Genomic DNA, 17,262 nt, shown 5'->3' with positions numbered 1-17,262 from the left:
GGGGGCGGCCAGTTCGTGGGCAAAGAGTGGAAGGAGCTCCGAGTCGGCGACGTGGTCAAGGTGGACAAGGACCAATTCTTCCCCGCCGACCTCGTCCTCCTCTCCTCCAGCTACGACGACGGCGTCTGCTACGTCGAAACCATGAACCTCGACGGAGAGACCAACCTCAAGCTCAAGCAAGCCCTCGACGCCACCTCCTCCCTGCAAGAAGACGCAGACTTCGCCAATTTCAGAGCCCTGGTCAAGTGCGAGGACCCCAACGCCAGCCTCTACACCTTCGTCGGCACCATGCACTTAGACTCCCACTCCCAAGCTCAGCAACAGCAAGAGCAGCTCCCGCTCTCGCCTCAGCAGATACTCCTGCGAGACTCCAAGCTCAGGAACACCGACTACGTCTTCGGCGCCGTCGTCTTCACCGGCCACGACACCAAGGTCATGCAGAACGCCACCGACCCCCCCTCCAAGCGCAGCAAGATCGAGCGCCGCATGGACAAGATCATCTACTCACTCCTCGCCCTGCTGGGCCTCATCGCCACAATCGGATCCATCTTCTTCGGGATATACACGGCCCAGGACAAGCCGGGCAGCGGCGAGAGGAGGTGGTACCTCAGGCCGGAGGCCACGGAAGTCTTCTTCGACCCGCGGCGGGCGGCGGCGGCGGCGGCGTTCCACGCGCTGACGGCGCTGCTCCTCTTCAGCTACTTCATCCCCATCTCGCTCTACGTGTCCATCGAGATCTGCAAGATCCTGCAGAGCATGTTCATCAACCAGGACGTGGACATGTACTGCCCCGAGTCGGACAAGCCGGCCCACGCCCGGACCTCCAACTTGAACGAGGAGCTCGGCCAGGTGGACACCGTCCTCTCCGACAAGACCGGTACGCTGACCTGCAATTCCATGGAGTTCATCAAGTGCTCCGTCGCCGGCACCGCCTACGGCCGCGGGGTCACGGAGGTGGAGCGCGCCTTGGCCAGGAAGAAGGGCTCGCCGCTGCCTGCCAGGGAAGACGAGAGAGGGGTCAACGGCGAGGTCAATTCTTCCCGGGGGGAGAAGGTCAAAGGGTTCAACTTCTTCGACGAGAGGGTCAGCGCCGGCGCCTGGGTGAGGGAGCCCCGCGTGCTGGAGATTCAGAAGTTTTTCCGCCTGCTCGCCATCTGCCACACGGCCATTCCTGACTCGGACGAGTCCGGAAAGATCACGTACGAGGCCGAGTCGCCGGACGAGGCCGCGTTTGTGATCGCCGCCAGGGAGCTGGGCTTCGAGTTCTTCCAGAGGACCCAGACCACCATCTCCATCAACGAGCTCCATCCCTCCTCTGGTCGCTTCGAGCAGAGGTCTGCCATGGTTCAAACCGAAAGAGAATTAATCCAAAGAAAATCGTTAATAATTTTTTTTTTTCCTGGGTTTTTAGAGACTACAAGCTGCTGAACATACTGGAGTTCAACAGCACCAGGAAGCGGATGTCCGTCATAGTCAAAGACCCGGAGGGCAAGCTTCTCCTGCTTAGCAAAGGCGCTGACAAGTTCGCTTCCTTCCTTTGATTCCTTCTGATTATAATTTCTTTCTTGGTGTTGACTTGGATGGACCTGCTTTCACTTTGGTCAGCGTGATGTTCGAGAGACTGGGAAAGACGGGGAGAGAGTTTGAGGTGGAGACCAAGGAGCACATGAAGGAGTATGCGGATGCGGGCCTGAGGACCCTCGTCCTGGCCTACCGTGAGCTGCGCGAGGAGGAATACCAGACCTTCAGCAAGCGATTTGCAATGGCGAAGAACTCGGTCAGCGCCGACCGGGACGACAGGATCGACGAGGCCGCCGACCTGATAGAGCGGGACCTCATCCTCCTTGGCGCCACCGCTGTCGAAGACAAACTACAGAACGGGGTATGATGATGATGATGATGATGATGATGATTATGACGATGATGATGATGATGATGATGATGATTATGACGATGATGATGATGATGATGATGATCCCAATTTGGTGGTTCCAGGTGCCAGAATGCATCGACAAGCTGGCGCAGGCGGGGATAAAGATATGGGTGCTCACCGGAGACAAGATGGAGACAGCCATCAACATTGGTTTTGCTTGCAGCCTCCTGAGAGAAGGCATGAAGCAGATAGTCATAACCCTGGATTCAGACGAGATCAAAACTCTGGAGAAGGAAGGAGACAAGTCAGCCATATCGAAGGCCTCAAAGATGAACGTCATCCAGCAAATAAGAGAGGGAATGTCGTACCTGGCCCGGTCCAGCACAGATGCCTACGCCTTGATCATCGACGGGAAATCCTTGGCCTACGCGTTGGATGACGGGGTCAGCAATATGTTCCTCTCTCTGGCCGTTGGATGTGCCTCGGTGATCTGCTGCCGGTCATCGCCAAAGCAAAAGGCTCTGGTGACGAGGCTGGTCAAGAACGGCACTGGGAAGACAACGCTGGCAATTGGAGATGGCGCAAACGACGTGGGCATGTTGCAGGAGGCCGATATCGGCATCGGCATCAGCGGCTTCGAGGGCATGCAAGCCGTCATGGCCAGCGACATCGCCATCGCCCAATTCCGCTTCCTCGAGCGCCTCCTCCTCGTCCACGGCCACTGGTGCTATCGCCGTCTTTCCAGCATGGTAACAAAACTCACGTTGATTCAGAATTGGATTAGTCAGATCTCAAAGAGACTACAGAATTTATAAAATGACCTTATCTTTGGTGTTGCAGATATGCTACTTCTTCTACAAGAACATCACTTTTGGCTTCACACTGTTCTTGTACGAGGCCTACACCTCCTTCTCTGGGCAGCCTGCCTACAACGACTGGTTCATGGCCTTCTACAATGTCTTCTTCACTTCACTCCCGGCTATTGCCCTTGGCGTCTTTGACCAGGACGTCTCAGCCCGCTACTGCCTCAAGGTACAGAAGAAAAAACAAATATTCCCACCGAGATCACGGATGATGAAATAAAGTCGTCATCGTCCTCAAAAATTCATCGCCATGGTCATTGTCTGCAGCTTGAGTGATGGCACAATTTTGTCATCCTTAGATAAATGACAATGACAATTTCACCGTCTTCTCTAGTCCTCTGAACGAGGTTCAGAAATGGCCGACAGCCAGATGACACAAAATCGTCATCTTCATCGTCATCCTGGCAAGATAGGGTTCACATCAATGTCATCCTCAACGTCAACTTCAACAAACCTAGTCGACGTTGACCGATGACATTGATGTAGTGCCCAGAAGGGCTGATGACATCGCCCACGTGAACGGGATGGCCCAAATAGACAGATGACTTTGACAACTCTCTTGTGGTTGACAATGACTGACATCCTGTAAACCTGTCATCAACATCATCAGGACGTGCCGAACCCTATAGCAAGGACGAGAGACGACGATGATGACGATTTTTTCATCATGGAAAAATCGTCCTCCTGTCGTCAATGTCATCATGATATACCAAACCCTTTGGCCAGGATGATTTTTGTCATCAAGGGCAAACCCATTTGCCAGGACGACAGAGGACGATGACCCATGATGGCATGGCGATAGTTGAAGCGAAAGATGATATTCTTAGGAAAGAAAAAAGAAAGTAAAAAGCAGGTTTACTTACGGATTGGGAAACGGATGCAGTTTCCGATGCTGTACCAGGAGGGAGTGCAGAACGTGCTGTTCCGGTGGCGGCGGATAATCGGGTGGGTGCTGGTGGGGGTCATCAACGCGTTGACTATCTTCTTCTTCTGCTCGGTGGCGCTGGAGCACCAAGCCTTCCGCAGCGGAGGCGAGGTGGTCAGCGCTGACCTCTTCGGCGCCATCATGTACACCTGCGTGGTCTGGGTGGTCAACTGCCAGATGGCCATCTCCATCAGCTACTTCACGCTGATTCAGCACGTCTTCGTGTGGGGCAGCATTGCCACGTGGTATCTCTTCTTGCTGGCGTACGGGGCCATCACCCCCAGCATATCCACGTCGGCGTACCGGGTCTTCTCTGAGGCGCTGGCCCCGGCCACGTCTTACTGGCTGGTCACGCTGTTCGTCGTGGTGGCGACCCTGATCCCGTACTTTGCGTACGCAGCGATACGTATGCGCTTCTTCCCCATGTACCATGGTATGATCCAGTGGATGAGGATCGAAGGGCGGTGCGAGGATCCGGAGTTTTGCCAGATGGTAAGGCAGAGGTCGCTTAGAGTCACCACCGTTGGGTTCACCGCCCGTAGGGAGGCTAAGTCCGGTCGCCATACCGGCCTTAACCCCAAGCAGAAGGTGCACAGTACTTCTCTTTACCCATCCTCGTGAGCTCCTCTTCTCTGCGCCTCTTTTTTTTTTCTTTCTTGTTCTTACCTGAGATAGTTGAAAGGTAAGAAGAGCAAGGGTTAGCTATGTGAATACCTGCGCTGCATTTGTCTGTATATTGGTTCCCGCTTGGGGAGCTTCAAATTTATTTATTTAAAAGATTTGATTTTTTTCCTTCCTCTTCCTCCTTCGTGCTTTGTTTCTTTATCCCGGTAGCTGGAATTCATTGGTCATCGAATTATATGAAAACTGAACGATTAAAGAGCAATGGAATCACCTGCGAGTGCGTAGTTTATCTTTTTTCTTACCTGAGATAGTTGAAAAGTACGAAGAGCAAGGGTTACCTGAATCTGCATATTGGTCACCGCTCGGGAAGCTTCAAATTTTTTGATTTAAAAGATTTGATATTTTTTCCTACATCTTCCACCGTCGTGCTTTTCTTCTTTATCCCGGGAGCTGGAATTCATTGGTTATCAAATTTAACGAAAACCGAACGATCAAAGAGCAATGGAATCACTTGTGAGTGTTGAGTTAATCTTTTTTCTTACATGAGATAGTCGAAAAGTTAGAAGAGCAAGGGTTACCTGACTCTGTAGATTGCTCCCCGCTCGGGAAGCTTTAACTTTAAAAAAAAAAGTTGATTTTCTTTCTTCCTCTTCCACCTTCGTACTTTGTTTCTTTATCCCCGGATCCGGAATTCATTGGTTATCGAATTAAATGAAAACCGAACGATTAAAGAGCAACGGAATCACCTGCGAGTGTTGAGGTTATCTTTTTTCCTTTTTCTTACCTGATATAGTTGAAAGGTCAGAAGAGCAAGGGTAAGTTATGTGAGTACCTGAATCTGTATATTGCTCTTCCGTAGGGGAGCTTCACAATTTTTTTTATTTAAAAATTTGATTTTTTTCTCTTCCTCTTCGACCGTCGTGCTTCGTTTCTTCAACCGGGAGCTGGAATTCATTGCTTATTGAATTAAATAAAAACGGAAGGATTAAAGAGCAATGGAATCACCTGTGAGTGTTGAATATATCTTCTCCTCTTTATTCTCCTACCTGTAATGACCGAAAGATTACAAGAAGAGGGGGTTAGCGGCAGCGGATCTGTCTGAACGCCGCTTCCTTCTTTGGGAGTTTAAATTTTTTTATTAAATTTGATTTTATTCTTTCTCTTCGTACACCGCTGCTCCAATTCTTGTATTTCAGGAGGTTGAGTTCATTCTTGTTTCGGTTTAATAACAAACTGGAGAATCAGATTAAAATATCAGATCCCAACTTTGCAAATTTTATGTAAGGTAATTCGTCTTCAGATTATTCCGCTGCTCTGTTTCTTATCGAGGCGAAATTTGTTCTTCTTCCAAAAAACTGAAAACAAAACTTCCAACTCGAATTTTGCTACAAACTAGGGAATCAGATTAAAATATCACATCCCTTATACAACAGACGCAAAGTTTAAAAAAGTTTCTAGGCGACGTAATCTGACAATAGCGGAGACATGCGAAACGACCTCTGCCCGCGAAGAAAAACGAAGATGATGACGTCAACTCCTCACACTTCCACGGCAAATCCCACTCTATCCCGAAAAGATCGAGCGCAAGAAACTCTCGAGAAAAACACGATAACGAACTATTTTCTGATGAACGAGAAATAATGAAAACCGTTTTGTCTTATGATGAGATGCTGACATCGCCAGTGCCTTCTGATCAATAGTAGCAAAGACGTAAGCGACAACGACAGGGCGAAAATCGCATCCGATCCACCCAAACACATCCCAGAAAACAAAATAAAAATAAAAATTGAAGAGAAATTCACCACAACATCTCCATCCTCTACCTTGATCCTTCCACAGAACCTTCTGAAAGACGAACTCCCCGCTTCTAGTAAATCTTCAGCCAAGATCGCCGCGACCGGCAGAGAAGAGGTCGATCTCTTTCGTGTGCAAGAAACGTCAACCAATTTCCCGCCAAATCCAAATTCGAATTATACTAATTCCGAGAAATGAATTACTATAAACCCGAAAAGATGATCAATTTTAATTTTCAAATTGGCGCATTTTCGAGTTTGGCTCGTAGGATGGCCCGCGTCACGTGCGAGATTTCCATTTCGGGTCGGTTCTCTCGACAGGACTGGCCCAGCCGGTTCGAACCGGGATGGCACAAAAGGTAAATAAATAAAAAACGAGGGGCTAATGCGGGTCAGGAATAACCGCCGGTCTGCTTCTTCCATGCACGCAATACAGAAGCGGGAGTGAGGACACCTCCCTGGCGCCTCCGGTCAGTGCACCGCCCGCCGAAGCGCTCGTAAATAGCGCGACTAACAACGTGGCGCGTTAGGCCGGCGGAGGACCGTATCATCGCCTATATAAACCCCCCCTTCTCTTTCTTTCATGGCTGACCTCGTCTTCTCCAGGTTTCTCAGGTTCGAAGTGAAGTCGCGAAGGTTCGCGGAGGTGGAAAGTGAAGGAAGATGGTGACAGCTGACACTGCTCGAAGTATTGTAGGAATCGCAGGTGCTCGATCACGAAATGCCTCGATTTTGCTGATTTTCTTGTAGTTTTCCAGTCGATTTTGTTCTGTGTCATTCTGGTGATTCGATCTGATAAGCGATGTATCGCGGATATGGAAATGGGTCGTATTCAATCGACGCTGACTGTTTCTACTTTTTTTGCAATTGATAATCTGTTCAATCGACGCTGACTATTCGTTCTGTTTTTGCTACTGATAATCGTATTCAATCGACGCGGTCTGTGGTTTCTGTTTTTGCAATTGTTAACCGTATTCAATCGCCGCACTGTTTATTCTGTTTTTGCAAATGTTACTCGTATTCAATCGACGCCGTCGGCGTCTTCGGTTCTGCAGCCGATAATCGTATTCAATCGCCGCCGTCTATTTCTTCTGTTTTTGCAGCCGATAATCGTATTCAATCGATGCTGTCTGTTTCTTCTGTTCTGCCGCTGATAATCGTATTCTGTTTTTGCAACTGCTTATCGGATACTGACGCTGAGAAATTTCCTGAAGTGTGATCCTGCATTAAGAGCAGGAGTCCAGGCGATTCAGACTAGTTTCGGTTTCGGAGTCCTCGTGATTCTGACTAGTTTTCGTTTCCACTTTCTCCAGGCAACGTGATATCATTCGGACTCTTTCTCTCTCCTCTGTGAGTCCATCTGTCGACTCGTTGGCTAACATCTGCCGGAGATCTTGGATCTAACGGCGGACTCAAAGCACTGGCGTTCCTCTTGTCTCAGGCCGACATTCCTAAAAATATGCGAGAAGAAGGCGGTGGAAGGCTTCTCGCCGGTGCCCTACCTAGCGACGTTTCTCAACTGCATGATGTGGGTCTTCTACGGTCTTCCAATTGTTCACCCCAACAGTCTCCTCGTCATCACCATCAACGGCGCCGGCCTCCTCCTCCAAGCCGCCTACCTCACTATTTTCGTTCTTTACTCCACCGCCTCAGGCAGGGTAACCTTCTCGCCGATCTTCTTTAATCTCTCCCAACGCATAACTTTTTTCATAGATTCGAGAACATATAGTTCTTTACTCTTCATCTCCTTTCATAAGATTAATTAATAATCTCCTAAAACTTAGTTTTTCCTGTTGAAAGATAATGGATTCTAATGGATGCATGAACTTCGGAAGACTCAATATAGATTTAAGAACGCGTAAATCAAAGAGTTGGTCTTCTGAGACGGCATTTGGTTAAGATTAAACTTTAACAATTACTTCTCACTCTCTTGGACACCGTTGACAGCGGATGGTTCTCAAAGTGGTGGCAGCTGAGCTACTACTCGTGGCGGCAGTCTCAGTGGGAGTTCTGCTGGGAGCGAAGACACACGAGAAGAGGTCGCTCATCGTAGGGGTGATGTGCGTCATCTTCTGTATATGTATGTACGCCGCGCCGCTGGCAGCCATGGTGAGTTCATCAATCAGATCACGATTCTCAATCTCAAACCCTGATTCTCTTCTTGATAATACACTCTTCTACGGCAGAGGCTCGTTATCAGAACGAAGAGCGTCAAGTACATGCCCTTCACGCTCTCCCTGGCGTCGCTCTTGAACGGGATCTGTTGGACTCTCTACGCGCTCATCAAATTCGACATCTTTATCACCGTAAGCGAACTCCCTGATCTTATCTTATCGTGTGATCGTGATCTAATCTTATACGTCGGATCGGTTTCAAATGAAGATACCCAACGGGCTTGGAACCCTGCTCAGCTCGGCACAGCTTGTGCTGTACGCTTGTTATTACTCGTCGACGCCCAAGGATGACGGCAAGCCGGATCCCCAGCCATCGACGGTCACGATGGAACCACGCGATGAGATTGTAAGTCTCTCGTCAGTTTCCATCCGTTGATTCCCGGATATCGCCTCGTTCGCCTCTTCTCCATCGTTCGTTGGCCTCGTTCGGCGATTTGCGCGAAAAGCCGTTTCATTACTCTCCTGACTGATATTGCCGTATTAGTTTGCAATCAAGGCCCTTGTTTTCGACTCGCCATCATACAACCGTCCACCATAAAGGAAATTTTATTAGTTTTCCGTCACTTTGGTTTGAATAAATAGCGCCGTGGACGGCAACTATTCATCTCTCTCTCTCTCTCTCTCTCTCTCTCTCTCTCTCTCTCTCTCTCTCTCTCTCTCTCTCTCTCTCTCTCTCTCTCTCTCTCTCTATAGCACTCTCTGTCTTCCTCTCTCTCTCTCTCTCTCTTTCCTCTCTCCTCTCATTCTATCTCTCCCTCACTCTGTCTCTTTCACTCAAGGTCTCTCTCTTTCTCTTCCATTCTCTCTCTCACTACGTCTCTTTTAACTCTCTCTTCCGCTCTCTCTTCCTCTCTTTCTTTCTCTCATTCTCTCTCTCCCTCTCTCTATCTCTTTCCCTCAAGGTCTCTCTCTCTCTCTTCCTCGCGCTCTCTCTCTCTCTCTCTCTACTTTTCTTTAACTCTCTCTTCCGCTCTCTCCCCCTCTCTTCCTCTCTTTCTTTCTCTCATTCCTCTCCCTCTCTCCCCCTTATTCCCTCTCTCTCTAGCTCTCTCTCTTTCTCTTTCCCTTTGTCCTTCTCTGCCTCTCTCTTATTCACTCCTCTCTAGCTCTCTCTATCCCTCTCTCTCCCTCTATGTCCTTCTCTGCCTCTCTCTCTCTCATATTCACTCCCTTCCTCTGGCTCCCTTTCTCTCTCTCGCGCTCTATTTCCCTCTATCTCTCTCTCTCTCTCTCTCCTATTCACTCCTATTCTCTAGCTCTCTCTCTCTTTCTCTTTCCCTCTATCCCTCTCTATCTCTTACTCCCTCTCTCTATCTTTATCTTTCAATCTCTCCATCTCTCTCTCCCCCTCTCTTTCTTTATATTTCTCTTACTCTATCTCTCTCTTACACACTCTCTCTAGCTCTCTCTCTTACACACTCTCTCCCTCTGATTCTCTCTCTCTCTCTCTAGCTCTATCTCCCTCTTATTCTCTCTCTCTCTAGCTCTCTCTCTCCATATCTGTCTCTCTTCTTCTCCCTGTCTCTCCCCCTCCTCCACTCCTCTCTCCCTCTATCATTTTCTCTGTTACAAGTATGTTTCAATTAACAATACCAGAAAATAATATTAGTAATTCCTGATCTATGATTTTGCCTACAATATTTCTATAATTTATAGGAGTACGTGCATCTCAAAATGTTGATATAAATAAAAGTACCAACTGATACTCCATATTAAAAGTATCTTAATCAATCATTTAAAAGTCTTATTAAAATTCAGTTCCTGCATAACAAAGCAATAATCATTTAGCAAATTCTATGAATCTCTTTCAAAATATCTCATGTTTCTAAAAAATAAAATTTCGAAAATATTCAGTTCATATATTTTGACTGAAAGATGCCACTTTTGAAAATATTTTAAAATCAAAGGACATTACACATCATATTTACACTTTCGCTAGCTAGGATTATCATTGACTTGAGTTTATTTGTCTTTTAAAGCCGTAAATTTACTCACGATAACTTTATAGTCTAGTGCTTAAAAAATACTATTCATGATAGATGGTACAAATCATAAATAATTCAAAATATACATGATATTTGAGATGTGTTTTGAAAATGTATAAGTAAATTATAAATAAAATATTGTATGAAACAGAGATAAAAATTAAATTCAGCTTCCATATGAATATATAACTCTAGGATTTGAAGATAGCAAGCTTGGAAGAGACACTGTCATCAATGTAATCAAATTTTCAATCTGTAAACAATTAATTTAATACTGCAATGAAAGTCATTAACAGAAACTTGATCTGCATATGATACAATAAAAATGAGAGAATTTTCATTTCTGCGAAAAAGATTTACATAAAGTGTTGAGCTATTTTTTTGGTGAAAATACTATGATATAATGTTGTCTAATTTTGTTTTAGCTTAAAATTATTACAGACAATTGATTTATTAAAAAACAATCAAATTTTATTTATAATCAGTAGTAGGTTTGTATGTGATGATTTTGGAATTTAAATTGTCTTTTATGGGATTTTTTACAGGTGAGAAATTGAGAACGAATTTAGGATATTATCAACCCAAAAAGTTAGAGAAATAACTTTATTTTAGAGCTAAGGAGAGAAAGCAGAAGATCATATGATTAAAATCACAATAAATGTATCCTTACGGCCAACACATCCATGCATGTTACTGCACATTTTGATGGAGAAAAAAATACATTTGATGTGAAGGTGAAGACTTATTCTTTTGTGTGTATTTTATAAACATATGTATTTGCGTGATTTAATCATAAAAATAAAGTGTGAAAAGGAAAATCATTAGAATAAAACCATATCGAAGTCATAATTGTATAGCTTTTGTATGATGTCCTTCCAACGTGGATTCACGTAGAACATCGCGCCACCATACAAGCTATGGAAATGTGTCAAAGCATGAAAATGATATTGAGGAATATACATCATTCTATGCCTAATCATGGGCTCTGATTTAAGAGTGCCTGGTTGTTGGGTTCAAAGGGTGTGACTGTTTAAGTGTGACCCTCTAGGTCCATGAATGGTCTAGTTGAGAAATATGACGGCCCAATAACCTTTATTATTTAACATTATAATTTAACAATACAAACATATAGAGTAATTAATTAATGAACAAATTAACCCTATTGATAGGTCGAGTTGTCGCGACAAGGGGTGTTATTCTACAGCCAGTGCTCTAGAAGATACATAGGAGCATAAAAACACTCTTATGAAACTCTACTATCATTAGTTATAGTGTATGTATAATCCATCTTTTCATTGGCATGCATCTTACTTCTTAAGGTATGGCTAAATATTAAAACTTAATCAATCATCCCAACTAAATTTGATACATTGGAAAAATCATCAAATAATTTTTCTATGATATTCCATTTGCATTGGTGATGCCAGACGTCGCCGGGACATCGTCCGATCGACATCGAATGTGATAGTTCGGTGCCGATGAAAGATGGAGGCATCGGACTACAGTGCGGCATCGTCCGACAGTGAATCTTAACGGTAGAAAATTAAAATGAGATGCATGATGTGGCAGACTATGGTATGTGCAAGTGCCAACTAACGGTGAACTCTGACTCTCGGGGAATCGACGGAGTCGCCCAGTGGTGGTAGGTTAGACCTCTCAAGCCTCGTCCGAGGGGGACGAGGATGGTTACGGTGCCGAACAGAGCAACTCCGCCTGGTTTTGCTCTCACAGGATGGGCAAGCCCGACTCGTACCAAACGGGTAAGACGCTCTTGTATTCTCGTGTTTTTCGCTCAACCTGTCCCTCTCACCTACTTCTAACCCGAGCGCGGAGGAGGCAACACGAAAGTGCACTGAAGGAAATAAGAGACGGGCGACAGAGTAGACACACCTCATACCAAACGGACCTCCACTTACGCAGGACATATCCCGCGTCATGACACGTCGCCAACGACAACTACAGAACCAATCGTGACGTGATGAGTCGACACGCCGCCTCGACCTTGACGGTTATTTAATTTCTTATTTTCTCTTTCCTACAAGGCCTATATGTAGGCCAATGTTACAAAAGAACACTTAGCAAGCTTATTTCAAGAATTTAAGTTTTTCTTCTTGGAAGACTCGCCCCATCCTCCTCGTCTCGTTCTGGTCGCCGACACCATTGATCTCCACCGCGCACTGCGCCCTTTGCCACCGCCCTGCGCCCCGGCCGCCCGCATCCAGCGGTCCGACCTCCACGCCCCTATTCCTTGGCCGCCTACGCCATTGGCCGCTGCCCCACGCCCAGGCCGCCCTGTGCCCTAGGCCGCTGCCCCGCGCCAGGCTGCCCCGCACAAGTGCCGCTCGCACAAGAGTCCGCCCTGCGCAGGCGCCCGCCCGCCAGGCCGCCCGCACAGGCCGCCCGCCCGCACAGGCATCCGCCCGCGCAGAAGCCTGCTGCACCCCCTCCGCCTGTGCCCACAGGGTCCCCGACCACCAGCCCGTGCCTGCCGTGCCCCCAGACTTCCTCGCATCCACTGGTCGCCGTGCATACCGTTTTAGGTGTCGGGGCGCTATCCCGCACCCCGCAAGGGGGCGACTCCCCCTTTGACCCCCTGACCGCGCAATTGGATCTGCGACACCCTTTCGAAGTGCACGTCATTCATCCCGCCAACGACACGTTGAGAATTCCCCACAGCCTCTTCACACACTATTGAGTGCCAAGGTACTTCTACACGCTCTGGTGCTGTGTTCTTCGTCTAGTATTCTTCGAGTGTTCATCCACCGCCTTCGGATTAGATTTGGATTTTGAATCTTCAAGCGAATAAATTGAATAGGCCTTTGAATCTTCTAGCGATTACCCATTCAAAGTTATTGATTTTGGTGCTTTGCATCGCTAAGGTGGTTGTAAGACAGTACTCCCGCCCTCGACGAGGAGAGGAGCTGCATCATCAGTATTTTCACCGGATTTAGTTTACGAACTCAATCATGTGATTTGTGGTCTGTTTTATCCCGTCGTACCTAGTCGTCCAGTATCCAGTTCCCGTCATCACCTAGCTCCGTCACATCTAGTCATCCTGCATCAAATTGGTATTAGAGCCTAACATGTGTCAACCTACCTACTCCGCAGTTGTAGACGTCATTCATTCATTATCACATCTTGCATGCATCTGCGTTCAGGCAAACGCGTCTCCGCTCCAATGAATGAACCATCCCTAGATAGTCGTGAGGTTTTTGTCCCTATCCAAGATTCGTCTCCACCCGCTCCACCATCCTCCTCACGTGGGGATGTTTACCGCACGCTAGACTCTGTCCATAATGGTTTTGTGATGTAAATACACGATTAACCAACATGGACAACCGTCTAACCAATTCTATCACTGTAGTTAGTGAGCAAACTTATCAATTAGAGAATCGAGGTCGTGATAGGCATTGCCGTGATCACGAAGACCCATACCCTCCTGAACCTAGACCTCAGGATCACGACAGAAATCACCACGGACCTGATGATCCCTTTCAAACCGAGAATAGATCCGATGGTCGTAATCAGAATCATCCCAAATGAGACGACCTGATTCCTCCTGAGAATAGAATGCCAGGCCATGATAGGAATCGTCGAGACGATTTCTATCCACATGAGCTTAGAACCCCGGGCCATGATAGGAATAGTCCTCCGCAAAATGATCCCTATCCACGTGCGGATAGAAACCTGGTACAAGATGGAAATCATCCTCCCCGTGATGATTACTATCTAAAAGAGGAGAGGATCCTAGATCGTGATAGGAATCATCCCCCGTGGAATGATCCCTATCCGCCTAACGATAGGCGCCGAGGTTGGAATGGGAATCGTACTGAACTAGATGATACGTATCCTCCCGAGGATCGGGCACCACCTCGCGATCACCAACGTTTGGATCACGACAATCATTGGTAGCAGATTCAAAGGAGTGTCAAAGTCAATGTTCCATATAATGAGGGATCTAAGGACCTGAAAGATTATCTAGATTGGGAGTCTAAGCTTAATAGTTATTTCAAGTGGTACGATATGCTCGAATGGCAAAAGGTACAATATGCTGAGATGAGGTTAGGAGGTTAAGCCAAAATCTTTTGGGAGAACCTTGAATTTTCTATCTATAACCGACGAGAGGCACCGATTGACACATGGTCCCAAATGAAAGATAAGTTACGTGAGAAATATTTTCCCCTCGCATACTTAGATAACCTCCTAGATCAATGGCATAAATTACAGCAAAGTAGACGACCCGTCTCAGAGTATATAACCCAATTTGAGGAATATTATATGAGATGTCGCTTTGAGGAGAATCCGTGAGTCATCATTTCCCATTTTAGAACAGGGTTGAATCCTTACTTCAAAACTGAATTACTTGTTCGAAAAGCAGCCACCCTAGAGCAAGCCTATCAGCTCATAGAGGATCTAGAGCTTTGCAAACCCTCTAGGTAATCCCATCGTCTCTAGTCGTCCAGTATCCAGTTCCCATCATCACCTAGCTCCGTCACATCTAGTCATCCTGCATCACATTTTCCTCCTTGCCCTCCGATCTTATTCTTCCCTTCTCGGCTCTTCTCTCTTCTTCCTTCTTCTTCATCTTCCTTCTTCCCTTCTTTCTTGGATCGTGACCCTTCAACTTCAATGATACTTAGAAAAAACACAAGTCAAGGGTGGTTCTTAGAGCGCCCACCCTTTTCCCTTTTATAGGGGGAACATAGATGGGCCCTAACAAGCAAAAAAAGGAAGAAAAAGGGGGGTTGTAGGCTCATTAGTGGGGTGGAGGGGAAAATCCTTATAGGTTGGATTTCCCCTCACTACAACGGACAATTGATGGGGGAAAGAGATGAAAGAAAAAGGAGAGACGAGAGATAATACCAGCGGTGGAAAATGTGATAAACGCGGATAAAGTTTGGACGAAAACGATGAAACAAAATGATGATAACATGCACGTTACCCGGGATATTTGAATCCGGGCGTGCGCACCATCGCCTTGGCTTGCCGGGCGGGCTGAACGCAAACCGGCGTTGATGTCGATGACGATGGCGACGTCTCTGAAGACATTCCTGGGGGCTTGGGCTGCGTCGCACCATCAACTGGTGAATGACTTCTTCACATTATCTTCCTTGAGTTGTCTCCTCCGATGCTAAGGGAAAACAATCTTTGATCATTCGATCACATACACTAATCCCTCCATGCCTAGAGCATTTGGAATTCTATGATTAGGATCTCATAGATCATATTATAGAACTATTGTCTATCTACAATAGGTCTTTGCATGTTACACATGATTGCGGATTAGTCGTAATATCATTTAGGAGTCCATAGGGACCAGTTCACTGAACTTTTTCCCCAAAGAACATCAAATATCTCAATGTATCTCCACATAAATGGCTATGTGATCTAATTTGTTTCTTCATAATAAAAAATTTCATGTTATTTTTAATAGTAATTTTATGTGTTTATTTATATTTTTTTCATTGAAATGAACGTCATATATGTAATCATTTAAAATAATATGTTACATTTTTAGAATGGAGTTTTGATTTTTCTCAATTTTATGGTACTTTCACAATATTTTTTACATTAATTAGTGATTAAAACATATTTATAGGTCAATACATATCTAGTTGGATTTAATTTAATATTCGAATTGGTTTTTATAGTTTAAGAATGATTTTTTTTCTTTCTTTTGGTATGTTTTATGGAATTTGATATATTTAAATACTCGTAGATTTTTTTAGAATGATAATCATTTTTTGGTATTTTTTCATGATTAATAATTTTATGGAATTTTGTGAAGTTAAATCTATAATCCCAATAATTTTATAAGACAAAATACATATGACTGAATTGATTTAAAATCTTTTAAAGATTTTTTTTACCTTTTGCATTCTTTCAAAATTTTCATGTTGTGTTGGCAATCTGTCACATATAAATAGGGGAGAGAAAATCAGACTTTTGAATGATTTAACTTCGACTAGCAATAAATAAGTTTCTCAAGATATTTCATATTTCTAATAAAATAAACTTCCAAACTATTCAGTTCCTAAATTTTGATAAAATATAAATTTTCTTAAAATCTTTTAAAATCAAAGTATGTCAAATGTCACAGTTACATTTTCACCTGATAGGGTTATCATTGTCTTATATTTATTTATCTATGCCCGTGAATTTACTTTTAAGTAAATTTCTAGTTCTAGTACTTCAAAAGATGTTATTTGTGATACACTTGATGGTATAACTCATATATAATTTAATTTTAATATCATATTTAAATAATATAAGAAAAATTAACTAAAAAATTCGTATGAAACATATATAGAAATAAACTTCAGTTTATTTAGGAATTTATAAAGATACTAAACTTTATGCTTTGAATATATATATATACTAAACTTGGGAGAAAACCAGCATCAATGTAATAAAATGTTAAATTTACAAATAATAAATTAAATCCTTAAGTGGAATTCATTAACACCAACATGATCCACATATGATCAAACGGTGAGATATTTTTCATTTCCCTGAGAATGATGAAAGGATGAGAATTAACTTATGTCAGAGTTATGTTTTGGTGACTACAATATGGATTGATGTTGCTTAATTTAGTTTCAGTTTAAAATTAATCTAGAAATTAAGTTATAAAACCACAAAATTTATTTATAGGTTAGGTATTTTTTTGACTACAATGATTAGAGTATTTAAATTGTCTTTTTTATTAGATTATTTTTTACATGGGAAGAATTGGGGATAAATTTAGAACAATACAAGACCAAAAAATAAAGTAATATTATTATTTAATGTATCTTACTCACCTACAATTTAAATACTCAATTCTTCCCATGTAAAAAAAAATAAAATGGCATCAATTTATGATGTCCATTTATGATACCATACCCTTATTTTAGTAAAATATAGTCTCTTACCAGTGATAGTGCACATAGAAGTTTCAACATCTATAAGCTCCTTCGTAGTGAGATGGGCACGAATCAAGTATTTGTGAATGATGAAATGAATATCATATTGATATTATGGAA

The 17,262-nt window shown here is 44.4% G+C and overlaps 2 protein-coding genes and 2 long non-coding RNA genes across 5 annotated transcripts in view; 2 read left to right on the top strand and 2 right to left on the bottom strand.

The window, feature by feature from the left end:
* The window catches only part of LOC144702882 (uncharacterized), a 3,404-nt gene extending 3,326 nt beyond the window's left edge, over positions 1 to 78 (bottom strand). The window contains exon 1 of the long non-coding RNA XR_013581421.1: positions 1 to 78. This exon is cut by the window's left edge and continues 62 nt beyond it. This is a non-coding gene — a long non-coding RNA (uncharacterized LOC144702882).
* The window catches only part of LOC144702880 (ATPase E1-E2 type family protein / haloacid dehalogenase-like hydrolase family protein), a 5,618-nt gene extending 1,164 nt beyond the window's left edge, over positions 1 to 4,454 (top strand). The window contains exons 2-7 of the mRNA XM_078574884.1: positions 1 to 1,334; positions 1,412 to 1,522; positions 1,606 to 1,882; positions 1,996 to 2,622; positions 2,714 to 2,905; positions 3,620 to 4,454. The exon at positions 1 to 1,334 is cut by the window's left edge and continues 39 nt beyond it. Coding sequence (XP_078431010.1) covers positions 1 to 1,334; positions 1,412 to 1,522; positions 1,606 to 1,882; positions 1,996 to 2,622; positions 2,714 to 2,905; positions 3,620 to 4,282 — 3,204 coding nt within the window. The 3' untranslated portion in view covers positions 4,283 to 4,454. The remainder of the gene's footprint in view (positions 1,335 to 1,411; positions 1,523 to 1,605; positions 1,883 to 1,995; positions 2,623 to 2,713; positions 2,906 to 3,619) is intronic.
* A 132-nt stretch (positions 4,455 to 4,586) lies between these two features.
* Positions 4,587 to 6,269, bottom strand: LOC144702883 (uncharacterized). 2 transcript variants are annotated; one of them, XR_013581423.1, is made up of 4 exons: positions 6,109 to 6,269; positions 5,291 to 5,331; positions 5,118 to 5,229; positions 4,587 to 5,031 (listed from the first exon to the last, which is right to left on the bottom strand). It is a non-coding gene; the product is annotated as an uncharacterized LOC144702883 (long non-coding RNA). The 2 variants fall into 2 exon arrangements; XR_013581422.1 differs by having other exon boundaries at positions 4,587 to 5,229.
* A 343-nt stretch (positions 6,270 to 6,612) lies between these two features.
* LOC144702881 (bidirectional sugar transporter SWEET5-like) lies at positions 6,613 to 8,932 on the top strand. Its single transcript, XM_078574885.1, has 6 exons — positions 6,613 to 6,784; positions 7,392 to 7,428; positions 7,520 to 7,736; positions 8,026 to 8,187; positions 8,265 to 8,384; positions 8,461 to 8,932. The coding sequence occupies exons 1-6, from the start codon at positions 6,742 to 6,744 to the stop codon at positions 8,626 to 8,628; spliced, it is 747 nt and encodes a 248-aa protein (XP_078431011.1). The 5' UTR covers positions 6,613 to 6,741; the 3' UTR covers positions 8,629 to 8,932.
* The last annotated feature ends 8,330 nt before the right edge of the window (positions 8,933 to 17,262 follow it).

This window comes from Wolffia australiana, chromosome 5 (assembly GCF_029677425.1).
Source record: "Wolffia australiana isolate 7733 chromosome 5, ASM2967742v1".
Lineage (NCBI taxonomy): Eukaryota > Viridiplantae > Streptophyta > Magnoliopsida > Alismatales > Araceae > Wolffia > Wolffia australiana.
The sequence above is the reverse complement of the archived record's forward strand: the minus strand, read 5'-3'. Positions and strand labels throughout refer to the sequence as shown.